This window comes from Chrysochloris asiatica, unplaced genomic scaffold (genome assembly GCF_000296735.1).
Source record: "Chrysochloris asiatica unplaced genomic scaffold, ChrAsi1.0 scaffold00110, whole genome shotgun sequence".
Classification (NCBI taxonomy): Eukaryota; Metazoa; Chordata; class Mammalia; order Afrosoricida; family Chrysochloridae; genus Chrysochloris; species Chrysochloris asiatica.
The window spans coordinates 9,018,685-9,045,022 of NW_006408628.1; the positions used below are offsets into that span (position 1 = coordinate 9,018,685).

General features: G+C 50.6%; 1 protein-coding gene across 1 annotated transcript; it reads left to right on the forward strand.

The window, feature by feature from the left end:
• The first annotated feature begins 531 nt into the window (after positions 1-531).
• Positions 532-14,986, forward strand: WNT10A (wingless-type MMTV integration site family, member 10A). The gene is made up of 4 exons (XM_006867818.1): positions 532-1,119; positions 2,102-2,364; positions 11,860-12,239; positions 14,480-14,986. The coding sequence occupies exons 1-4, from the start codon at positions 1,007-1,009 to the stop codon at positions 14,975-14,977; spliced, it is 1,254 nt and encodes a 417-aa protein (XP_006867880.1). The 5' UTR covers positions 532-1,006; the 3' UTR covers positions 14,978-14,986.
• Positions 14,987-26,338: the final 11,352 nt, after the last annotated feature.

Here is a 26,338-nt window from a genome sequence, read left to right on the forward strand (position 1 = left end):
TCATTTCACAAATGAACCTGAACCGAGGGTGGCTCCAGAGCAGGTCACCCAGAGAAGGAGGACAGGAGCCAGAGGTTGCCAACCTCCTTTGTAGGATCCCACACCTGTCTCCAGAGAAGTCCCTCCTAAGATAGGGGAAGCAAGGCAGAGGTGCCGGCAACTCCCCTCCAGCCCCTGCAGGTGTGTGTATTGGGGGGAGGGGGTCGTCCCAGCAGCTGTGTCTCACCCAGGTACACACACACTGCAGTAACACACACCTTCCCACAAGAACACGCCCAGATCTGTAGCCCAGCGCGCTCTGCGCACTGCACCCCCGGGTGCACGCGTGCACGGACCCCAACATCTCTCTACTCCTCCGCTTCCCTAGAAGGGTCCTGGGTTCCGCGGCTCGCATCCCCAGTCCTAAGCGGACGCAGTGGCCTCAGGACGCGTACCCGCCTCCACCCCTCGCTGTGACGTCACGTGGGGTAGAGCCCTGAGACACTAAGTGGGGTGTAGGGGGGGAGGCGGCGGCGGAGCTCCTCAGGCGAAGGACAGTCACTCTCCGGGTTGTGGGGCCAGACACAGACGGCGACGCCCCCGCCCCCCACCCCCACCAGGGTCCGCCACGCTCGCCCTCCTGGGAAACGCAGGCTTGCGGCGGGCGCTGCGCTGGGGGTCCCAGCACCACAGCCTCGCGCCTCAGCCACTGCACCTCCGGCCCCCCTTACCCTCGGGAGGTACTCGGAGTTGTCGCAGGGGGGTCTTGGGAAATTCCCCGGACCCCTGTGCCAGGAGGTGCCCAGGACGCCCGCCCGCTCCTCCCCCTCCACCCCAGGGCGGTGCCCGGGGGAGCTGCACCATGGAGCGGGAAAGCGGGTGCCGTCTGCTCCCGGAGCCGTGACCCAAGTCGAAGCTGTGTGTCGCAGCCGCCCGACCCCGGCCGATCATGCGCCGCCGTCCCGGGCTTTGCTGCCCCGCTGGGCTGTGAGCCCCCTACGCCCTGGCCCGATCCGGCCAGCGCGCCATGGGCAGCGTCCACCCTCACCCCTGGCTGCGGCTCCGACCCTGGTCCCAGCCGCGGCCCGCTCTCTACACTGTCCTGTTCTTCCTCCTGCTGCTGGCTGCCGCAGTGCCCAGGTGAGCCGTCGCCTAGTGCTCCGCCCTCCTGGTTAACTGGGACCCCCAGGAGCTAGGAGTCCTGGGACCAGGGAAGGACGGGGTCGCAGGGAAGTGTTGGTGTTCAAGAGAGACCATGTCCTCATAGGAGGGGTTGGGCTGGCGACATAGAATGGGCAGTCCAGGGCAACACGAGAGCAATGGCAACTAGAAGTGGAGGAGTATGTGTGCCTAGCATGTGTGTATGGGTGTGTATGTATGGGGGGCAAGTGTCAGCGGGTCCCTGCCATGCTAGGGGAATGCACCCCTCCCCCTATAGGAATCTAAAAACCTCCTTCCTCCTCCACCTTGAACCTCTTCCTTCCCCTTGGAGGGCCAGGAGTGTGGCTGTAAGACCTAGCTGGGGGTCTCTCAGAGACTTCAGTTGTGGAGGGAGGGCTCTCATATGTGTGTGTGTGTTATTAAACATCAGTCTGTGTGGGTGAGGGTGGGTGGGAAAATGGGAGAGCTCCTGGGTCAATGGATGTTAAAATGAACATGTAGATGTGTCTGAGTTGCTGATGTGAGTCCATAACTGTGATTGAGCATGCCTCTGTGTAAGTGTTCCTGGGTCTGTGTGTCCACCCACCACAGTGTGTGCAGAAGTGGGACTTTGTGAACATGATAGAAAACATGCCTGTGGGAGTGGGCTCCTGGGGGACACTGTGCTCAGGGAGACTCTGATGAAGGCCAGTGTGCAGGGGCACACTGGATGTGTGTGTATTTGCACATGCTTATCTGTGTGGGTGTGTGCCTGGGCACGTTGTGTTGGAGGAGGTGATGGCAAGAAGGTTAAGAAAAAGAGAATGCTTTAGAGGTGCGCTGATGGGCCAATCTTCAGAAATAAGGGATAATACAGAGGGGTTATGACCTGCTGGACAATGTATGTGTAGTTTCTAGGTAAATGTGCCTCCCACTGCCCCCTCTTGGCCTCCTAGCCCCAATCACTACCCACCCTCTGCAGGTCAGCACCCAATGACATCCTGGGCCTCCGCCTGCCCCCGGAGCCTGTGCTCAACGCCAACACGGTGTGTCTTACACTGCCAGGCCTGAGCAGGCGGCAGATGGAGGTGTGTGTACGCCACCCCGACGTGGCAGCCTCAGCCATCCAGGGCATCCAGATCGCCATACATGAGTGCCAGCACCAGTTCCGGGAGCAGCGTTGGAACTGCTCTAGCCTGGAGACCCGCAACAAGATCCCCTACGAGAGTCCCATCTTCAGCAGAGGTAGCCATCCCTCATCACCACCTTTCTGCCTGCCCCATCCAGTACCCCCTCCCCAGACCTGTCTGCCAGTTGTACCCCAACCCATTCCCTCCAATTGACAGTCTCCCCATGTGCCCATCTGCTAGCTATGTCATCTTTCTGCCTTATTCTGGTTTCAGAAAGCCCCAGGGAGGGGGCCAGGCATGTGCGACAGACATGGGCTGAGTGGACTGAGGGTGGCAGGTTCCACACCTGAGAGCGCAGGACTCCTGATACTCCAAATCTCAGATCTAGGAAAAATCCCTATCTATGCCTGTCTTAATTGACCCTCTATTTAGTAAAGAGCATTTAGGACAGAGAGCCTGTGACAAAGCACCCAGCGCCATCCTGGAGAGGGGAGGGGGTGGAGACTTTCTGCCAAACGGTGCGGGTGGGGAAGCCTGGGCAGGTTCTGCAGAAGTTCTTCCCGGCAGGCAGGGTACACCATCAGCCTCTGTGTCATCCTCACCGCCCGCGAGAACCCTCTCTGATTCAGAGGTACTGGGTGTGTGCGTGCCTGTGTGCGGTGCCTCCCGCCCAGGAGACCAGACAGCCCTGCCAAGACGCTTCCCCCTCACAGTTCAGAAGAGCCGCAGCCCACACTCTGTCCTACTCCCCCAAACACTTGACTTCTGGGTGACCCAAGGAACGGCGGGAGGTTTGGTCACTCACCTCCATTCACACCCACCTACTGACCTGATATCTTAGGCCTTGACTCTGGTCTTTGGGGAAAGATGGATAGGCTCGTTGGATAGGTCCTAGCTGAGTATCCTCTTCCCAGCTGCCTGGGTGGGACAGTGTGGAGACCCTGTGGACCCTGGGATTTGTCCAGTCCTCAATTGACAGTAGAGGAAGGGAACTCAGATACGCTGTGCTTTTTGTGTCTGAGACCTCTCCAGGAGTCAAACTCCAATGTAGCTAGCCTAACTGCAGAAAGACGTCAGAAAACCAGAGCCTTTTCCTTTTCACTGGGCCCACTTCGTGCACTCCCCAGGGACCCCCAAGTCACGGATCCCCGGCACCGGAGCCCAGCTTCGGCCGCCCGCCCCGCCTCCGCGCTTTCCCTTCTCCCTCCCCCGCGCGCCCGGGGCGCTGTTTCTACCCCGCCGAGCCCAGCCCGCCGCGTGTGGCGGCATGCAGCCGCGAACTAATCCCCGCGGGCCGCTCAGACGGCTCCTGGCCCCAGCCCGCCACACTCTGAGGGCGCCCTGCCCCGCCTGGTGCAACCTGGGCCCCGAGCAGACCTGAGCGGTCGCCGGGACCCAAGGCCAACTCCGCCAGCGACTCGCGCACCCAGCCGCCTGTGCTCGCGGACAGGGAGTTACAGACCAGTTCCCACCCTCGGCTTTCTAGGTTCCCTGCGCAATCTGCCCCTCTAAGACTCGCGGGCCTTCTCAGTGGAGGACGCTGTAGCCCTTGATCCGATGGTAGTGGTGGTGGTGGTTATGTGCCGTGGAGTCGGAACCGACTCATAGCGACCCTGTACAGCGTTTCCGAGGAGGCTGGAAATCGTTACTCGGATAGGCACCCCGAATCTCACCCCACTGCCCTGGGTGAGACAAGGATATCAACTCTCCATTCCTCTGCCAGGCCTCGTAGTCCCAGCTTTCCCCCTGGTCCTTCTGTCCCCTGTAGACTAAACGCACCCTGGCGTCCTGGGTTTTTCGCCGCCGCCCAGCCCTAGTGGCGGCCTAGGAGTGGGTGGGGGGTTGACGCTTGGGGAGAGTTCCGAGCCGCGGCGGAACCGCGTGGGGTTGGCGCTAAGCCAGGCACTCCCGGGTTCACCTGCAGTTTAATAAGCGGGAGGTGAGCTAGGGGGACTGGTGGAGGAGAGGTTAGAGATGGAGGGGGAAGGCTTGCCGGAGCTGGCCACTCGGGCGGAGCACGGAGTGGGGAGGGGGCAAGATAGTGACTTCTGGGCCTTGGAACACTGCCCTAGCTCTGTGGCTTCGGTTTCCCCAATTGCGACACTTCATTTCTACCTCTCGTTCTGGAAAGGGACTGTCACTGCCCTTCTCAGAAGGGCCACCACTTTGCCCCTCCCTTCTTTCTCCCTTTTCACCAGGCTACACCCTCCTCCAAGCACATTTACAAGCCAGTCTTGGCCATCATCCCACGAGGCCAGACAGTTCCTAGTCTGGGTCCTTTCCCCAGTCTCCCATCTTTTCAAACTATGTGGGATTAAATGACCCCAGTTTCCCCCACTGTTGACCATTCTTCTGACTCAGGTTGTTAATGAGATTCTAGTAAATACGGATTCTGCTCCATTTGCACTGCAGACCCAGCTGGGAGGAGGTGCTCCCTTGGGTCTCCAGTCTTAATGTTATTGATTGGTTCCTTAATGCTATTGTTACTGCTTGACAGTGAGTTGATCCCAACTCACAGTGACCCCGTTTGTAGAGTAGAACGAATCCATAGGGTTTCAAAGACTGCTCTTTCAGAAGCAGAACACCAGTCAGGTCTTCAGAGACGACTCTGGGTGGGTTTGAATCACCAACCATTCGGCTAATGGTTGAGTGTTTAAAAGTTTATACCTCCCAGAGACTCCTCTTAAGGCTATTGTTAGATGCCATGTCAATTGCAACTTATAGGGACCCTATGTACCACAGAAGCAAACACTGCCAGACCCTATGCCACTTGCTGTACTGGAGTCCTGGTGTGGCGCTATGGGTTAATCCATTTGAACCGCAAGGTTGGCTGTTCAAACTCACCAGCTGCTCCTCAGAAATCCTATACAGGGTCGCTCTGGGTCAGAATCATCGACTCCAAGGCACTTCACAACAACAATACTTGAGCCATTGTTGCAGCCATTGTGTTAACCCATTTCCTTGAAGGCCTTCCTCTTTTTGCTGATGCTTTACTTTGCCAAGTGTGATGTCCTTCTCAGGGACTAGTCCCGCCTGATAACATGTACAAAGTGTGTAATATGAAGTCTCACCATTCTTGATTCTAGGGAGCATTCTGGTTGCACTTCTTCCAATGCAGATTTGTTGGTTCTTATGGCAGTTATTATTCTGAATACTGTATTTCTGAATACAGTATTCAGTTTTCTTTACCAACACCAAAGGCAGCAATTCTTCTTAAGTCTTCCTGATTTATTGACCAACTTTCCCAAGCATATGAAATGATTGAAAATACCAGGGCTTGGGTTAGTCCTTAAAGTGACATCTTTGCTTCCTAATACTTTATAAAGATCTCTTGCAGTAAAAGTTTTTAAAATGCATCATTTAATTTCTTGACTGTTGCTTCCATGAGTGTTGATTGTACATCCAAGTAAAATGAAATCCTTGATAAAACTTAAATTTTTTCCCCATTTACGTTGCTTATTGGTCCAGTTGTGAGGATTTTTGTTTTCTTTCTGATGAGGTATAATTCATACTGAAGTTGTAGTCTTTGATCTTTATCAGTAAAATTCTCCTCTTAATGCTATTATTATCATCTAATTGCCCTTACACTTTCCTTAAACGGGTTGAGCTGGAGGGATGGAAAGGGATGTTTGAACCCATGGAGGGGACAAGTCTGGGAAGTCAGGGCATATTGTTGATGTTAAGTGCTGTCAGTTCCCACTCATCAAGACCCTCTATAGGGTTTCTGAGGAGTAGCTGGTGAGCTTGAACTTCAGATTGTGCAGTCTAGTGCATCAACCTGCAGCACCACACTGGGACTCTGGCAGGACATATAATAGGGTTTTGTTCCGTCTAGGAGAGGGTATAAAGGGATGGTGGAGCCTGGGGGCTGGGGACAGGGATAGGAACGGCCAGGAGGCTAGCCAGAGTTTTAAAAAAAAACAAAAAACAAAAAAAACCAGCTCTGGAAGAGTCCCAAGCCCATGCTGGCTGTTCTACTAGCCCAAATGCAACTGCTACCTACTTGACAAGGGCAGTGGTATCTCCAGCTTATTGTGCGTAGGACCCAGATGCTTGGTCCCCTTGTGGCATGCTGGACAGAACATTTGTTAGAGGGGAGTTCCTCATTGTGAGGCCTAGAGAACCCTTGCATCTCTCACTTGTGATGAGAGGACTTGAGGGAGGAAGAGGCTTCTTGGACTGGGGTTGGGCACTGGAACGAGATGGGATGAGAGGGCAGGATTTGATGGAGGAGAGTGTTGGCCTCTGAACTCCTGTACTTCCCTCCCTAAGGCCCCGGCCCTTTCAGAGTGGATGGAAAAGATGTGAGGTTCAACAGCAAACCATGTTCTCAGACCAAGGGAAGCCAGGAACCTGAGTGTTGAGTCTGCCCTTCAAAGCCTGGGCTCTTTCTTCTGCCACCTGTTTTACATACATCCTTGGGGAGTCTTGGTTTTATGCTTAGGCCTTCAGAGCTTGAAGTATGTGGTTGTACTCAGATGGGAAAATGGAGGCACATGCAACGAATGCTATTCCAACATCACCTAACTCCCCCTTCCCCCCAGCAAATTCACTGCTGATTCTGACTCATAGAGACCCCATAGGACAGGGTAGAACTGCTTCATAGGGTTTCCAAGTCTGTAAAATTGCACAGAATCAGACTGCCTCATCTTTCTCTCTCAAGAGTGGTTGCTGAGTTTGAACCACTTACCTTCTGATTTAACAGCCCAACACTCAACCCACTATACCACCAGGGCTCATTCAGTATCACCCAAGGTCCTATTATTCTACTTTGTTATTGTTAAGTGCCACCGAGTCAGTTTTGACTCATGGAGACCCTGTATAGGGTTTCCAAGGAGCAACTGGTGGGTTTGAACCACCAACTGTGTTTATCAGTCCAGTGCTGATCCTACAGTGCCACGCCAGGAGTTCTAATGACACCTAATAAATTAGCCAAAGTGTATTAAGTACATCCATGTATTGTAAACAGTTCTAAAGCACTTTATCTGTGCAATAGGATCTTGCCCCCCCCCCCCATAAATTCTATTATGATCCTCATTTTGCAAATGAAGCTCAGAGAGGTTGGATAACTTGTTCTAAGTCTCACAGCTTGTGAGTGGTAGAGCTGGGAGAGGTAGAGCTGGCATTAAATACAGGCTGGCTGACTTTAGAGCTGGTATTTACCCCACTACCATACTGCCTCCCAAGCCATAAGAACACTGCATACTTCCATCCTGTGCCCAGAGATGAGCTGGTTGCAACAGGCGAGTGCTCCAGGAAATGAAACTGCCACACATGTACACACACACACATGCTTGTGTTTGTGCAACCATGGACCCACATTCAGTGTCATGCCTAAGTGTTCCCACATGCACACAACACTCTCTCTGAGCCCGGCACAGGACTATGCACAGATGATTTGCACAGAGGAAGTGGAGACCAGAGTTTCCTGTTCCTTCCCTCGCTGACTCCAAAGGACAGTTCAAGTCTCTCTAACCCCTCTTAGTTTCCACTGGCTCCAGAATCCCCTTTCCTCCACTCAATCCAACCTCCTCCCCCAGCCCCTTCCTGGCTATAGGCTGCAGCCCGCAGCAGCAGCTGACTCCACTTAGATGCTGGCAGTCCCTGTCTCAGATCAAAGGCAGGGCAGCTAATTGTGCGTCTTAACGAACTGCACACACCCCCCTTCCACTTGCTCAGAGCGGCCCAGCTGGCCATAGCTCCACCCCTTTCCCCCTCCAGCTGGCCAGATGGCACAGTGCCTGCATCTGCCCCAGACAATCGGGGCCAGGGCTGAAACTGGGGCCCTAAACAGGAGCTGGGGGGCAGACCTAGTGGGCTGCTTGGAACAGAGGGTGGCTACACAGGCTCTGCCTGTTCACCCCTCACATGGCTGTGACAGCTGTCAGAGGCCATGAGGATATATGGAAAGGCATCGCTGGCTGCCTGGGGGTCTGTCCGGGGTGTTCTCTGCAGGCTGCAGGTTACATTTCTCCAGATCTGTCCAGGCCTGCCTTAAAGGTGTCAGGGCTTGAGGGATGGTGGTTGGCTCTGCATTCCTGCCTATACTAGGTCTCCTGCTCTTTCCTGGTGCTGTGTGTGGACAGGATCCTGGGGACTGGGAATTGGTCTACCTTGCTTTTTCTCCCAGTAGCAGGATTCCCTTAGAGCCAAATATCCTTCAGTAGGAAGTTGCCAGACCTGGGAGTTGGAAGAGATAGAACTGGATTCAGCCCCATGGCCTCTGTGACCTTTAGCTTCCCCATTTGCATGATGTGTGTGTGTGTGTGTGTTCATTAAGGGAGAGGGGATTTCTGGTCTGAGTATTAGCCTGTGTCCTAGGAGTAAGCAGACAGCTCCCCCAGAATGAGGGCAGTGCTCAGTTCCACTGAGACAAAGCAGGGGATAAACACAGGGTGTGCTCCCCAGGGACTTGGGTCTTCTCACTTCCCCTTAGACCTCACCTCACCAGAGAAGCTTCTTCTCCTCTGCAGCTCCCACCAACTCCCAATATCCTTTCTGAAAGGTCAGTTCCATCCCCATCTCCTCCAGTCTGCTCATCGCTGGGTACCCTTCTTATAGAAAGAGTACCAGAATGTCCTGAGTTGGAAAAAGAGGGAGAGTCCACTTTATGGGCTTCTAGTGTCCCAAGTGATTTCTTTTAAGCTGCTGGATTCTGTCCCTGCTCAGGGTGACACAAGAAGCAGTGGCAGGGAATAGTAGCAGGAATGAAAAAGCCCAGGCAGTAAGACTTTCCCAATAATAGCTAATATTTATATTGAGTCTATATCTATATTTATATTGAGTCCAGGGGTTAGAGCACTGGTCTTATAAACCAGGGGTCACGAGTTCAAATCTCATTGGAGCCTAGCACAGTTTTTGGAGGCCTGATATGGTGCTGCAGGATAATGCACTGGACTGCAAAGTCAGTCTGAGAAACAAAATCGGGGGTTCAAACCCACCAGCTACTCCTATACAGGGTCACTATGAGTCGGCACTGACTGGATGCCACTTAACAACAACAATAATGTGCTACTTATTACAAGTAAGGTACTATTCTAAGCACTGTAAGATCACTAACTAGTTGAATTTTTGGAAAAATACAATGAAGTAGATAATAACCTCATTTACAGATGAGGAAACTGAGGCACAAAGAGGTTAAGTAATCTGATCAAGGCCATATAACTATTAACAGCTAGTAAGTAGTAGAACCAAGATTTGAACCCAGGAAGTCTGGCTCTGGAGACTATACTCTTAGCGATTAAACATCTGGTCTGTTTTTGGGGGGCTGAACAGACAGAGGAGAACAGGATCCTATGATGCAGGGGATGAAGACCGGTAGGTCAAATTGGCCCAGGGCCTCTGCCCAGTCCTGGCTGACTCCCTGCAATCTGCCATGTCCCTGAGATCATATCCGTCCAGTCATTGATGATGAAGTGGAAGGACCCAGGCCATCAGCCTCCAGCCTGGTTCTGAGCTTGCACACTGGGGTGGGCCCATGGCACAGGTGGATTCTCCTGGTGTACAGGCTGTTCTTGTGCCTGGCTTCTTCCACTGCCTGTGCTATCTGTGGTCTAGAATCTGCTCAGGTACTTGGACCAGAACCTGCTCCTAGTCAGGCCTTTCTCAAGCCCAGCAAAAATAAGAAGTAGCTACAGGGCTGGCAGCTGGACCCGCCTCTGCTAGTAGACCTCCCCTGCCACAAGGCCAGATCTACCAGAACCCTCACAGAAGATGGCACAGACTGGCAGCACCAATGAGCCTCTCAGAAGATGGTTCAGCTAGATAAGTCAGCAAGCAGCCAGAAAGGCCCTGACTTTGTACCTCCCAGCTCCTTGGGGAAGGTGTCTGTCTTAGCTTGCCCTTCCCTCACAATTTTCAACACTAGTATATGTCAGACCCTGTGCAGGGCACTGAGGTCACTTTCAACATTCTTCACATGACCTTTCCAGCTAACCTAGATTGATGGCAGTCAGGGTGGCCGAGTGGTACCCCTTTCTGAGCAGACTTCCAGGATGGAGAAGAGGAACCTCAATCAATTCCATTGTTCTGCCATCAAAGCGGCTTCTGTGGTGGCTTAAGGTAGCTGCACACAGACCAGCAGCCTTGGGGCATGGAGCTATACCCTCCTGCTCATTGATATTTTCTGGGGCCTTGGCATTAATTCTTTAGGTTAAAATGTGCCTTTCTGGCAGGTTTTTGTTTTTGTTTTTTAATTATGCTTTAGTCATGACCTTTTTCTATTCAGAGATGCCACTTTGCATTAGTTTGTTGTTGTTAAGTGTCCTCCAGTACATTTCCACCCTGTAGAGGATTTTCAAGGAGTGGCTGGTGATCTTGAACCACTGACCATGAGGTTCAAACCAACCTTGCAGTCCAGTGCATCAATCCACAGCTCCACACCAGGACTTTACATTTAGCCATATTATTTTTTAAACTTTTTAAACCAATGTACTGTTATACCATTTAAAAGTTTACAGCCCAATGGTACTATGCACTCTCACGATACTGATACTGTGCCATTTTTACCCAAAAAGAAAGCCCCTTACTCACTAAACAGTCATTCACTTCCCATTCTTTCCTCCCTATCCCCTGCCCGATAACCACAAATGTGTAGCTGTATGGGTTTGTCTCTTCTGAACATTTCATAGATATGAAGTCATACAATGGCCTTTTGTGTCTGACGTCTTTCTTTTAGCATAATAGTTTCAAGGTTTGTCCATGCTGTAGCATACCTTTTTATAGCTGAATAATATTCCATTGTATGGATATATGGCATTCTGTTTATCCACGTAACTATATTATATTTCTATTTGTCCTACTTTTCCAACATGCTTCTTGAATGTTTTAGATTGACTAAGTATCTACCTGTTTGGAATTTGTACAATCCAGTTCACATTCTTTGAATGGTTACCCTTGAATTTTGCCACACATCCTGGTGTACTGCTGTGGGATAAAGCACTGGACTGCAAGATCGGTTTGAACCACAAGGTCGGCAGTTCAAAGTTACCAACTGCTCCTTGGAAATCCTATACAGGGTGGCTATGTATGAGTCAGAGCTGACTTGATGGCACTTAACAACAAGTTTAAACAAGGAGTCCTGATGTGGTGCTGTAGGCTAAGCTGTGGATTGCTAACTATAAGGTGGGTGGTTCAGATCCACCAGTCCTCCTTAGAAACTCTATACAGGGTCGCTATGAGTCAGAACTGACTCAATGGCACTTAACAACAACAATAAGTTTAAACAATATCTCAATCCACCCCATAACACTAAAAAATTCATATCCTCTTTCAAGGAACCGACTCCACTTAAAGCGACCCTATAGAACAGAATAGAACTGCCCGACGAGTTTGTAAATCTATACAGAGGCCTATTGTCACATCTTTCTCCTGAGGAGCGCTTCCAGGGCTCCTTAAGGAAAGGTGAAGGGGATGCCAAAAGAAGATGGCTACGGGGGAAGCCTCCCTACATCTATGTGCGGAACACCTAGCTTCTAGTGTGATTTCTGCCCCCTCAACTCTATATCCCTGTACCAAACCCTCCTCCACTCTGGGCCCCAGTAAGAGGAGAAGATCAGACTGGGAGATGGGTCCCAGTCAGTGTCCATGTTTCCTGGGTCTCCACTTGCAGGTTTCCGAGAGAGCGCCTTCGCCTACGCCATCGCAGCAGCCGGTGTGGTCCATGCGGTGTCCAACGCGTGCGCCCTGGGCAAATTGCGAGCCTGCGGTTGCGACGCGTCGCGACGTGGGGACGAGGAGGCTTTTCGCAGGAAGCTGCACCGCCTGCAGCTGGACGCACTGCAGCGTGGGAAGGGCCTGAGCCACGGGGTCCCGGAACACCCGGCCCTGCCCCCTGCCAGCCCTGGCCTGCAGGACTCCTGGGAATGGGGCGGCTGCAGCCCCGACGTTGGCTTCGGGGAGCGCTTCTCTAAAGACTTTCTGGACTCCCGGGAGCCCCACAGAGACATCCACGCACGCATGAGGCTCCACAACAACAGAGTCGGGAGGCAGGTGAGAGTCCGGTCACCTCGGCCAAATCATCCCTCTACCTCGGATCCGTCGTCTCTCTCCTCCTCTCTCCTCCTGGCCTACTTTCCTGGAGGAACCCAGTGCAGCGCCCTCCTCCATCCCCAGCTCAACTCCTTTCTCATTGCTCCCTCCCCAAGAATTCATTCAACATTGAATGCCTACAGTGTGTCTGGCGCTGTCCAAGCCTGGGGAATACAGAGATGAAACAAGCCTGCTCTGGGTTAGCTGCCTTCCATCCATCCTTCAATCCACCCACGGAGGAACCTGGTCCTCTCACCACCACTGGATGTTAAATGGAGAGGGGGCTGGGACCCAGGAGACCTGGCTCTGCCATTCTCTCAGGGCCATAGGCTCTTCTCTATTATGCAAGAAGACTGAATTAGATCATCATAAGGTCCAACCCACCCCACCCCCATTCCCAGCTCGACTCTTCTATGATTGTATACTCTCTTTTCTTTCCTCTTGGGGTTTCTGTAGTATAAGGGGATGAGGTTCCTAGGGGCCTCTGTGTTACTATACTATGGTTCTTTTCCTCCATTCTCCCCTGCCTCTCATGGGAAAACACACACACACACACACACACACACACACACACACACACACACGCAGAAAGTAATAACAGCTTGCTTTTATTGAGTCCTTACTGTATAAGTCCTGGGCACTTTGCTACCTATTAACTTGCTTACTTCTTACAACTAACCTGTGAGGTGGGTACTATTAGCCTCATGTTAAGACCTAGAAATGGAGGCACAGAGAGATTAAGAAGCATGCCCAAGGTGACACACAGCTACTAAGAAAGTGGTAGAGGCAGGATGGTCTTGCTTTCCAGGGCCGACTCTGCACCATGTGCATGCACACATGTAGTCTGCTATAATGCCTCACTGCCCCTCAGGGCAGTCTGCACTTTCCTCTCTTGCCTGTTCCACATGATCCTCATCCTTTTAGTCCAGCCCAGCTGGCTCAGGCCTTGGTCCTGATTTCCTCCACTCTGGTTGGTCCCGTCTTCTCCACTTCACTTCCCTTTTCCTGGCTTCTTGGCCCAGGTGTCCCACTTTTTGCTTTCACTTAGGCTCTGAGCTGGTTCAACTCTTCCATCCTGACTTGGAGGCAAGGTAAACTGAGGCACACCCACCCTCAGATCACTGCCTGGTCCCATCCAGCCCTGCCCTGTCCATGCAACCTTTTTCCCAAGCTTCAAGACAATCCCAGCCCATACCAATGGAGCCGCCTCCTCCTCCTCGTTAAACTGGTTAATTAATGGCTGCTGCCTGTGGGAAGCAGATGTTCTGGAGCTGTTGGCCAGGGGAAGCATGGGGCTGGTTCCCACGTGGTGCTGACACCACAGGACTGCGCAGACAAGCTGTAAGAGAGCCCTTTAAGACTTGGAGGGCAGGGCCCTGGCCCCAGTTTGAGAGGTCCAGATCTGTCTCCCAGTCTGAGGGTCTGTTTTTGGAGTGTAGTTGCTGAAAGCTCAACCTTCTCCAGGGGGTCTCTGGTGAATATACTGTGCCGGGGTGGGGGTGGGGTGTCTTTGGAGCAGGCTGAGAACTGGTGGGGGTTGCAGATTGTGTTACCATCATTGCTTCCCTTGGAAGCCAGAACCTCTCTCCCCTGCTCTCTGGGTACTGCTTCTGTTGCACCCTTTTTTCTAGGGGGGACAATGGGCTCAGCAGAGCAGAGTTAATAATGGGAGCATCTCCCCAGTCACTTGTTCTCTCCTTAGACTCCCCGCAAAGGGCTGCAGGACCCCCTGAGAGGAACCGGGCTTTCTCAGACTCACCACAACCTCCGCTCCTAGCCTGGAGCTAGGCCAGAGGCTTTGGGGCTAGGATGTAGTGAGGCTGGTCCCTTGTCAGAGGGATGGAAAGAGAGGGACTTTCCCTGAGGATCTGGGATCCCCCCTCAGGAAGCAAGAGAGGACTTGGGAGAGCCTCCAGCTCCAGGGGCCCCCTTGCAGCTGCTGGGAAAGGGGGTCTGGAGAGGAGGGAGGACAGGAAGGAGGGAATTCCCCCAGGGCCTGGCCTGGTGGGGGGTGGATGGGAGCAAAGCGGAAGAGCGGTTGCTGAGAAGTCTGTCACCAAACGCCCTGCTCAGGAGATGTGCATCTCCAGCTTCTATTTGTAAATTGGGAGTTGGTGTGCATGGCCTCGGAGATTCCCGCAGGCCAGTTTCAATGGGGCTGGTCGCTGGCGACCCCCTCCTCATCGTGCTCTCCTCCACAGGCGGTGATGGAGAACATGCGGCGGAAGTGCAAGTGCCACGGCACGTCAGGCAGCTGCCAGCTCAAAACGTGCTGGCAGGTGACGCCGGAGTTCCGCGCCGTGGGGGCGCTACTGCGCAGCCGCTTCCACCGAGCCACTCTCATCCGGCCACACAACCGCAATGGCGGCCAGCTGGAGCCGGGCCCTGCGGGGGTCCCTTCACCTGCCCCAGGCGCCCCAGGCCCGCGTCGCCGCGCCAGTCCCGCCGATCTGGTCTACTTCGAGAAGTCGCCCGACTTCTGCGAGAGGGACCCGCGCCTGGACTCGGCGGGCACCGTGGGCCGCCTGTGCAACAAGAGCAGCTCGGGCCCCGACGGCTGTGGCAGCATGTGCTGCGGCCGCGGCCACAACATCCTGCGCCAGACGCGCAGCGAGCGCTGCCACTGCCGCTTCCACTGGTGCTGCTTCGTGGTCTGCGAGGAGTGCCGCATCACAGAGTGGGTCAGCGTCTGCAAGTGAGCGGTCAGGCCAGGCAGCAGCGCTTGGCCTCCTGGGACAGGAGGAGGTTGCACCAGGCCGTCTTCTAGACTCATCAAATCTGCAATCCCTGGACAACTCAGGCCCTTTTGGACAACCCCCTCACTTCTGGGGCTCCAGGACCAACCCCTTGGCGCCTCAAGCTCAGACAGCTCAATTGGTCTAGGGATTACCCCATCGCTTAGGGGTAGTGTGGGACAGATAGCCTGTCTCCTCTCATTTCCTTCAGCCCTCCGCTTACCAAGAGAGGGAATGGCAGCTGACAGACAGCGGCAATGGGAGGAAGGTTAAAGACAAGAAATGGTCATGACTGAGCTGAAGTGATTCTATAACTATAACGCCCCAGACACCCTCCCCCAACGGCCTCTGTCCCTCATCATTCATTTAACAAATATTTATTTTGCTCTCTCTTTGTGGCCTGGTGCTCTTCGAGGGATGAGGGGCCCTGGGGATACAGATGTAACTAAGAGAGACACAACACCTGCCCTCCTGGAGTTTACATTCTGGCTAGGAGAGATGAATAAACAACTACATACACAAAATAAGGCCATGTGCTGTGTGGATGTAGGAAATAAAGCAGTAGACTGAGCATAGAGTGATTTGTGTGGGGGGGTGGTCTTTTAGGTAAAGCCACTGATCGGGGGACCACAGTTGAGAAAGGCCAGAGGAAAAGGTAGATAGTGTGTGCAATTGCTTCTGTGGTGAGGGAGCTCTCCGCCTGCCTGCTAGAGTAATAGCAGTGTGTGACTGCAGTGAAGAGACCAAGAGGGAGATTAGCAGGAGAGGTACTCAGAGAGTGACTGGGGGCTGCATTCTGTGCCCTTGTTGGCCTGAGTCAGGAGTTGAGGACCTTCAGAGGGTCTTAAGTCATGGTTTGACTTCCATGTGGACAAGATTTTTCTGGCTGCTGTATGGGGAATGACTGAAAGGGGACAAGGTGACAACTAAGAAACCAGTTGGGAGGTTTCAGCCATCTTCCTAGCCAGAGACGGGACCTGGACTAGGCTGGAGGCAGTGGGGATGGAGAGACGGGGCTGGATCGGGAGCCCCTCACTGCCAGAGTTCTCGCCGCCCACCTTGTGCCTGAGCCCTCTGCCACAAGCCAGGACGAGTGAAGGTGCCCAGCAGCGCCCGCCCGTCAGCAGAGACAGGAGGCACTCTGAAAGGAGTAAATCCTGGGCAAGACCCAGCTCAACCCAGCCCAACGCCCGGGGGAGCAGGTGGGGCCAGGAGGTGTGGCAGAGAAGAGGGGGCCGGGGGAGGGCCCGGAGACTCACTGTCTGGGTTCTGGTCTTTGGGAGTCCAAGCTTGGGAGAGGGGGTGTAAGCAAACTGGGGTCGGGGTGAGAGAGGATCCTTGTGCCTCGAGCTCCTCAGCTGAGAGTGCCCCTCACCCCAAATGAGGACTCTACTGAGCTGGATCTTTGGGTTTAGTGTTGCACCCTTCTTGGCTCTGAGATGATGTTTTTCTGGAACAGACCCTCAAGGAGGAGGGCGGTGGGGAGTAAGGTATAGTCAGGAGCTCAGGAAAACAAACAAAAAACACTTCACCTACTTCATCCATGCCTTCTGCTGCTCGTAACTGGGGATCCTGCTGCCTGCCTCAGTGTACCCCAGACTGGCATTGAAGTTTTGTTGTTTTTCCCAATTGCCAGTCTAACTCCCCATGGCCACATTTTCCAACTTTTGGGTAGGTCTGGAAAGGATAGAAAGAACCCTTTCAGAGTGGTGTGCCCTGTAGACTCACCAGATGGGAGATTTGTACCCATTAACCTCCCTTGAGACTCCTGGTATGGCGATGTAGGATTTAAGCACTGAACTGTGAACTAAAAAGGCAGTAGTTAGGTGGTTCAAACCCATCAGCTGCTCCTTAGAAACCTTATACAGGGTTGATGAGTCAGAACCGATTTGATGGCACTTAACAACAACAATTTCCATCCAGTTATCTGTGTTCTTGTAGCTCCTAGACAGACAGGGTCTTGCCTAAGGTAGCAGGGCCTCCACATGATCAACTCTGCCTAGGACAGGGTTTTCTCCTATTCCCCACAGACAGCCCCATAGGCAGGCAAGCATCAAGAGTCCCTCGGGAGGAGGGGTAAGCAGGAGCAGTCAGACACACCTGCCTCATTCCTTTCCTCTTGTTCACCCAGGAGAGAGCTGTGGGGGCTGGGTTCCCAGGGAGAAAGGCAAAAAAAAAAAAAAAAAGCTGGGGGAATGGAGGCCTGGAAGGCAGAGAACTCTAACCCAGCAGTGTCCACGACAGCATTGACCTTGGCCTCACCCTCCGCTGCCTTCCAGGTTTAAGGAGGGTGGAGCTGGGGGAGGGGAGGCTGAAGATGAGCTGAAGGCTCAGGGTTGGGATTAATGAGGTGGGAGCAGCAAGTCAGAAGAGTATGCTTTCTCTAAAGGGAGGGGTGAGCGGTGGGGTGGGACGGCTGGACACTGGGCTGTGGAGGAAAGGACATGTTACAGTGAGTTATATCATGGTGATCTAATACACGCTATTCTAACTTCTCAGCTCTCAGCTGCTGAAAAATCAACAGTTCGAACCCACCAGCTGTTCCTCAGGAAAGAATTGTGGCTTTCCTAAAGATTACAGCCTTGGAGAAACTCTATGGGCAGTTCTGTGAGTGGAAATTGACTCAATGGCAGCAGATTTGTTTTTTGATTCATAGGAGGGAGAGAAGGTTGCGGGAGGAATAAATGTGGTGTTGCTTCTGGCCCACTCTCTCTCTGTGTACCAGAGGACCCCACAATTGAAAAGAGGTGTGTGGAACTTGGTGAAGTCCTGAATAGGAGAAGAGGAGAGGCAGGAAAACAGGACCCGAAAGACCCTGGGCTCTGCGCAAGTTTGAGGCAGACATCAGTGTACTGATCAAAAAGGGGTGAAAGAGGCTGAAATAAAAGGTGAGCATGGATGGGAGGAAGAACTCACCAAAGGTTGGGGAAGGCCAGAGGTGACACTTGGAAATGGGAACAGAAGATGACCAGAGGTAGTCCAGATGAGAACAGCCCCCTTCCCTCAGCCCCCTTCACTTAATGGACGCTGAGCGCAGTAAGAAAACACGGCATGGTCCAAAGGTAGTGAGCAGCCAGGAGGGAAAGAGGGTAATGGACAGCAGCTCCAGCGTACGACGCCAGGCTGAGATAAGAAGTAGGTACCTTGCTACCCTGCTTTTCAGTTGCCCAAGGTTCCAGGGTAAGAAAAAAGGAGGGGAGAGGTGTTCAGAGTAGGCCTGAAGGATCGGTAGGTGAGCGGGATTAGGGCCATCAGCCTACCCCCCTATTCCCCAATTAGTGTGTCCTAGCTAGTCCAGGGCAGGGGACCTTCCACGTTGGATCACGGCCAGGCCCTACTAACGGCCCCCCTTCTCCCATCCCCCTTTCTCATCTGGTTGCCGGCAGCTGCCTGCGGTCGCCCCAGCCCCTGCGCTCAAGGCACGGGGACTTTCCAACAAGGGAAAAAATGACTTAATGAGAGTGGGAGCTGGGGGCGGGAGGGACAGGTCCCTGTAATCACCGCTTCACTGTGGGGCCTGCGCGCCTCCGGGCCCTTCTCCAGCTTCCTGCTGCCAGCGCCCCCCTCAGGCTCTGCTGCGGGAGGGTGGACGGGCTGACGGTAGGGGGATCCCTCTTTCAGGTCCCAGGCTCCTGGGACCCTCAGCTGCCTATGCTCCCTAGGTTCCCAGTGCTAGGAAGCCGAGATGTCCTGGATCCCTCTCTGAACCCTGCCCTTGAAAATTGGAAGGAGTCAGGGTCTTCTGAAGGTGGATTTTGAGGGGTGGAGGGTCGTAGGGAGAACTCTTTGCTACTTTGCGGCTGCGCACTTCGCAACGCCCCCAGTTTCTGTGGCAACCAGAGCAGCCGAGGTGTGTCCGCAGGGCTGGGAGGCGGCCGTCCCCCCTTTCCTCGCCGCCGGGAGGGCCAGGCCGGGCCGCTGCGGTGCGCGGGGGTGGGGGTGTGCCTTTACCATGGCAAGGGTGCGCTAGGAGGGCACATTCTTCCCCAGGGTGGGAGCGCCCCGAGGATACTAGAAGGGGGATGACGGGGGCGGCAAAAAGAGGAGCGGAGGGGGGGCGGGTCAAAACGAAGGAGGAGTCTTGGACAAGACCAACCAGAGCTTCTAGAGTTGAAATGGGGAGCTTGGAATTCTACAACCCCCTTCTAGGTTTCCAGAGGCATCCGGCTCCACCTCCTACCCTCGCTGGAGTTCAAACCCCCAATCCCAGTCTTTGGGGAAGGGACCCAGGGTAACCGACCTGAAGGTCTTTGAGCTCCTTCCGAGGCCCGGCCCACCGAGTTAAGGGCCTGTCCCGTTCCCCCCCAGCAGAGCCGCAACCTCAACTGAGGGCCCGGAGCCCTGCAATTAAGCCCCTTGTCTGCTCCAGCGCCGCCCTTGGTCCGCGGGGTCCTCCCGCCAGGTCGGCCAGCACCACCAATTACAGCCGTGCAGTAGCTGATTACCCAGAGTCGGGGGAGCGGCCTGCTGGTGCCACTGGCGGGTCAAGGGGGCGGAGTCCCGGGGGTCTTCCCCGACCTACGGCCTTCTAGCCCAACTTCGCACTAGGCAACCTGGCGAGAAAGGTTCTACTCCGCGATGCGTCCGACAGTTCCTGTTTCCTCTCTCCTCCAGTGCATCTCGCACCCAGGACAGAAAGGGAGCAGGGAGGATCTGTGTGCAGTGTTTGGAGCGTCTGTAGAGGGCTGGTTGCTCAAGAAGCAAGGCCCTCAAGGCCGGCTCTTTCCTGTAGCAGTCGCCCGCGTGGGTGCCCCTGGTCCCGCGTACCGTCCGGTTGTTGTTGTTGTTAATTGCCATTGAGTCGGGTCCGACCCATAGCGACCCTGTACAGGGTTTCCGAGGGTGTAAATCTTTACGGGAGTAGAAAGCCTCATCTTTCTCCCGCGGAGCGACTGGTAGTTTCGAACCGTCCGGTAGACCAAGCTAAATCTTGATGAGTCAACCCCAGAACCGCTGTCAACTTGTACTGCACTTTTGTGGGCATCAGAAAGCGGTACCCTAGCTGGGCTGGTGGCTCCTGCTCTTCTACCCCACAAGGAAAGAGCCCGCAGAGTAGCGACAGTGGAGTGTCCTGCCACCATTCTTACCCCCAGCATCTCTTCCCCCCTCCCCCCCGCGGGTCTGCGGGGGCTCGGGTACAGCTTCCCCCCTCTGGCGGTCCAGCTGCCTACATCTGGCCTGCAGCTGGGAGCCGCCCACTGCGAACTGCTGGGAACATGGCGCCCTCTGCTGTGTGAAAGCGCCACTGCAGCCACGAGCTCTGGGTCTCGTTCCAGCGGGGCCCAACCAATTGGTGCTCCTTGCTTTTGAATTCCATTCACTCTCTGCCTCATGTCCTTTCCAAATTCGACTCCATAGACCCTTTGCTCTCCTTGTTAACGCTGTTTGCCTAGGGTACTTGTCAACTCTGTCCGGTGACTTAGGTTCCCAGTCGGGGCTTCATCGACAAGTTCTGCGGCGCCATCTGTTGACAATCAACGTAAAAGTCCAAAAATAGGAACAAGATTACATAAATCACAGCTCATCTGCTCAATGGAATTCCTCTCATCGACCTTAAAAATTAGGAGGTTTAGTCTTGGTGTGGCGCTTTAGATAAGCACTCGACTGCAAGTCAGTTTGAACCGCAAGGTTAGCGGTTTAAACTCACTCACTAGGCGCTCCTTGGAAACCCTCTACAGGGTCATTAAGGGTCAGAACGAACTAACAACAACAAGAAGTATATTTAGTGACTGGGGTATGTTTGCTACAAAATAGTTCTGGGCAAGCTCCCTCTTTTTCTGTAACCAATTTTATGCACTTACAAATGTGATTTGCGTTTTGAAAGTCTAGAACAGGCACAAAAAGAGCTAACTGAAATTATTTTTGAAAGTGGGATGGTTTAAGAGCTGGGCTGTTAACCTAAAATGTAAGTGATTCGAATTTATCCAGCCATTAATCAGGAGAAAAGACTTGGCTGTCTCCTCTGGTAAAGATTACAGCCTACACCCTATGGGGCAATTCTACTCTGTCACATGGGGTTGCTATGAGTTGCAACCACCAATTCCACAGCACCTGAAAACAACAAATTTTGTTCTTTTTGTTTAACTACATTTAAAACTTATGTTTTGTTGTTGTTAGGTGCCATGGAGTCAGTTCCAACTCATAGCAACCCTATTCACAACATAAGGAAACACTCTACCTGATCCTCACAACTGTGGCTCTATTTGAACCCGTTTTTGCTGCTACTGCCAGTTCACCTCGTTGGGAATCTTCTTCTTTTTTGCTGACCCTCCACTTTACCAGCACCATGTCCTTCTCCTGGGGTTGTCCCTCCTGATAACATGTCCAAAGTATGAGAACTGAAGTCTTGACATCTTCACTTCTAAGGAGCATTCTGACTGTGCTAACAACGGCCTCTTGGTCTATGTATAGGTTCCTCATGAGCACAATTAAGTGTTCTGAAAATACCTTTTCTTTGCAATGTTAACCATAGTTTGTCATGACCCACACAGTCAGAAACCTTTGCATAGTCAATAAAGTACAGGTAAACAAACATCTTTCTGATAAACATCTCTGCTTTCAGTCAAGACCCATCTGACATCAGTAATCTGACTTGCATTTCTGGCACTTCCCTGTCAATGTACTGTTGCTACAGTTTTTGAATTATCTTCAGCAAAAATTTATTTGCATGAATTAATATTGTTAGATGATTCCTGCAATTCCATTAGGTCATATCTCTTTGGAATGGGTAAAAATATGGATCTCTTCTAAAACCTGGTTGACCAGGTAGCAGTTTCCCAAATTTCTAGCACTCCAGTGCTGCATCAGCTTGTTGAAAGATTTCAGTTAGTATTCTGTCAATTTCTGGAACCTTGTCCTGCAGCCTTATTTTCACCATTGCCTTCAGTGAAGCTTGAATGTCTTCCTTTAGTACCACTGTTTTTTTATCATACGCTACCTCTTGAAATGGTTGAAAATAGACCATTTCTTTCTTGTTCAGTGACTCTGCGTATTCCTTCCATTTTTCTAATCTTTAAAAAAAAAACTTTTTATTGTGAATTGAGTGAAGGTCCATTTTCCTTTTGATGCTTTCTGTATCATTCAATATTTTGTTCATAGAATCATTTAATATATCAAGTCAAGGCTTAAATTTTTCTTCAGCTCTCTCAGCTTGAGAAACCAACCATGAGTTGGTTTTCTAACTCCAGGTCTTTGCATATTTCATGATAATACTTTACTTTGTCTTCTTGAGCTGCCCTTTGAAATTTTCTGCTCAGCTCCTTTACTTCCCCATTTCTTTCATTTGCTTTAGTATTGCTACACAGCTGAGGAAGTTTTAGAGTCTCTTATGACATCCATTTTTATACTTTATTTCCTGTCTTTATAATGACTTTTTGCTTTCTTCCTGTATGATGTTCTTGATGACATTCCACAACTCTTCTGGTCTTCGGTCATTAGTGTCTAATGCACCAAATCTGTTCTTGAGATGGTCTCTACATTCAGGTGGGATATGTTCAAAGGTCATATTTTGATACTTGTGTACTTGTTTTAATTTTCCTTAGCTTTAGTCTGAGCTTGCATACGATCAGTTGATGATCGGTTCTGTAGACTGCCCCTAGCCTTGCTTTGGCTAATGATAATGGCTTTCTCCACTGTGTCTTTCCACAGGTATAGTAACTTTGATTCCTGTGTATTCCATCTGGTGAGGTCTATGTATATAGTAGCCTTTTAAGATGTTTAAAAGGGTATTTGCAATGACTAAGTCATTGGTCTAGCAAAATCATGCCATATCATCTCTATCATCATATCTATCACCAAGGGCGTGGTTTCCAATTACTGGTCCTTCCTCTTTGTTTCAAACTTTTGCATTTCAATCACCAGTAATTATCAATGCATCTTGATTGAATGTTTGATCAATTTCAGACCGAAGAATTCTTCAATTTCATCATCACTGGCTTTAGTGGTTGGTGTGTAAATTTGAATAATAGAGGTATTAACTGGTCTTCCTTGTAAGCATATGGATATCCTATTACATTGTACTTCAAGATGGATCTTGAAACACTCTTTTTGACAATGAATGCTATGCCATTACTCTTCAATTTGAATTTGTCATTCACAACAGAGTAAACTTTATGGTATATCAGACCATTCAATTCACTAATGCCTAGTGTATTGATTTTTATGCATTCCATTTCATGTTTTGAAGACTTCCACTTTTCCTAGGTTCATACTTCATATATTCCATGTTCTGATTATGAATGGATGTTTGCAGCTGTTTCTTTTCATTTTTGAGTTGTGTCCCATCAGCAAATGAAGGTCCCAAAAGTTTGTTCCACTTAGGTCATTATGGTCAACACTACTTTGAGGAGGCAGGTCTTCCCCAGTTGTATTTTGAGTCCTTTCCAACCCAAGGGGCCCATCTTCTGGCACTATATCTGATAATGTTCCACTGTTATTCATAATGATTTCATCTTTTGGCACTATATCTGACAATGTTCCACTGCTATTCGTAAAGTTTTCAGTAGCTAAACATTCAGAAGTAGGCCACCTCTCCCTCTTCCTAGTCTGTTTTAGTCTGGAAGCTCCGCTGAAACCTATCTACCATGGGTGATCCTGGTAGTATTGAAAATGCTGGTGGCATAGCTTCCAGAATAATAGTAGCACACAAGCCACCACAGCAGGACACAATGACAGACAAGTGGTGGTATTTACATGCAATGAGCAAGCATTGTTTGGGCTCAATAATAATTCCATGTAAGAATATTTGGGCCCCAAATGTGAGCATCTAATAATGTTGTTGTTGTTGTTGTTGTTGTTGTTACTTACCTTTGAGTCAGTACTGACTCATAACGACCCTGTGCACTACAGAAGGAGACACTGGTCCTGAGCCAACCTCACAATCTTTGCTATATTTGAGCCCATTGCTGCTGCAATTGTGCCAATCCATCTTGTTGGGGGTCTTCCTCTTTTTCTCTAACACTCCACTTTATCAAACATGATATCTTTCTCCAGGGACTGGTCCCTCCTGACAATATGTCTGAAGCATGAGAGAGGAAGTCTGGCCATCCTGGCTTCCAAGGAGCATTAGAATATGCTAAATTTTAGAAAGAATCCTTTTAGGAATTAGGGAGACCTTGCTCCCCACAGCCCCCGACAAGAGCTAGTACTAAAATGATTATAGCATTCAAGTTTTCTTTGTAAAAATAGTAACACTTTATAGCAACAGCAGGTTTCCAATCTGTAAACCTTAGGATTTAGGGATGCCAAGGAGTTGTGATTTAAACCGTTGATGTAGTAAAGTCAGACTCATAGTGACTCTAGGCACAGAAGAGTCTTTATAAGGGTCCTTAAATCTATATGTACATTCAGTATTGTATGTGAACAGAACAACTGATTCATTTATACACACTGTGCTACACATGTATAAAAATGCATGATTAACAATATCGAAATTTGTTTTTGAAAGTTTAACATAGTTTTCACTCTTCACCCTCTTTGATCTCTTTGCAACACTGCACATGTTTGACTGCTCTCTCCATAAACACCTGCACCCTGTTGGTGTATATGATTGGCATTGTACTGTCTGGTCCTCCCTTTTCTCTCCACTGCCCCAGGATTTATCTACTCTTTCCTTGTTAAATAGTTTCAGAGGTACAGAAAGGTTATAAGACTAGTACAAAGAACTTTTAACTTCTCTTACTTAGGAATACGTTGTTAATGGGATTCTCCCTCACCCCCAATACTTTATTGCATATTTTCTATAAATGACATTGTCATGCCTACCCTACTGATGAAGATAAAAGACTACAGCCTTCAGTATGGGTTGCACCTCAATGTAAGGAAAACAAAAATCCTTACACCTGGATAAAAATTTTAAAAATGACATCATGCTAAATGGAGAAAAGATTGATGTTGTCAAAAACTTCGTTTTGCTTGGATCCACAATCAACACTCATGCAAGCATCAGCCAAGAAATCAAATGATGTATTGTATTCAGCAAATCTGCTTCAAAACACTTTAAAGTGTTCAAGAGCAAAGACAATAATTTGAGGACTAAGGTGCACCTGACACCCCAAGCCATAAAAATGTCAGTCGACCCATATGCATGTGAGAGTTGGACAATGAATAAGGAAAACTGTAGAAGAATTGATGCATTTGAGTTGTGGTGCTGGAGAGGAACACTGATGGTAACATTGACTACCACAAGAAGTACCAAGGACTGTTGGAAGTACATCCAGAATGCTCCTTAGAAGCAGGATGGTGAGACTTTGTTTCTCACACTCTGGACATGTTGTCAGAGGGACCAATCCCTGGAGAAGGACATCATGCTTAGTAAAGAGGGTCAGTGAAAAGGAGGAAGACCCCCCAACTAGATCGGCACAATGGCAGCAGCAATGAGCTCAAATAGAACAACAACTGTGAGAGTGGGGCAGAACCAAGCAGTATTTTGTTCTGTTGTGCATAAGGTCACTATGAGTCAGAACTGATTCAACTGCACCTGACAACAACTAACACCTAATAGATGATCAAAATCAGGAAATTAACATTGATACACCTAATACCCAGGCCCAATCAAATTTTCACTAATTGGCCTAATGATGTCCTTTATAACAAAACTGTCTAGGCTAGAATTATTCATTGCATTTATAAATACCTTTTATCATGTGGAGGAATTTCCCTTCTATTTCTAGTTTGTTGTGCTTTTCCCCCCATACTTTTATCAGGTAAGGGTGTTGAATTTTGTCAAATGCTATTCTTCATTGTATTTACCATGGCCATTAGTCTCTTTCAGACTGAGACAGTTCCAAGCCTTTCCTTTCCTTTCAGACTGGAACAGTTTAGAAGACCACAGACCAGTTATATTGCAGAATGTTCGTAAATTGGATTTACTTGTTTTTCCTCATAATTAGACTCAGATCTAATCTTTGGCACCAGCATTATAGATATGAATGTTTTACTCATTGCCTTATTCTTTATTTTGATGCTTAAAATTTCTCAGGTTTGGCTAGCTCCCAAACTGGTTTCTGTCACCATAATTCTTTGAGTGGTCTTTACTTTTCTGGCACAAGATGTTCCAGAACTATCTTGTACCTTCTCTGCCTCAGTTCTCAAATCAGCCATTTCTCCAGGAAGATCTGGGAGCTAGGTGTGCTCATTAGTCTAGGGGTGTCATGTTTCCCAGTGGATACTGCTAGAGAATTCTCTATGTTTATACACATTTGTATATATGTTAGTCTATCTTGAAAATCATGAGTTTACACTGATACCTTCAACTCCAATTGAAGGGTTTATTCTGGTTTTCTCCCTTTCAATATTTGTAACTTCTCCCTTTGTAAATAACTGATA

Bases quoted from the DNA above. Each gene is read 5' to 3' on its own strand.
- WNT10A (XM_006867818.1), top strand. From the start codon at position 1,007: ATGGGCAGCGTCCACCCTCACCCCTGGCTGCGGCTCCGACCCTGGTCC. The intron at 1,120-2,101 runs GTGAGCCGTCGC...CACCCTCTGCAG, and splicing joins CTGGCTGCCGCAGTGCCCAG to GTCAGCACCCAATGACATCC. The intron at 12,240-14,479 runs GTGAGAGTCCGG...TCTCCTCCACAG, and splicing joins ACAACAGAGTCGGGAGGCAG to GCGGTGATGGAGAACATGCG.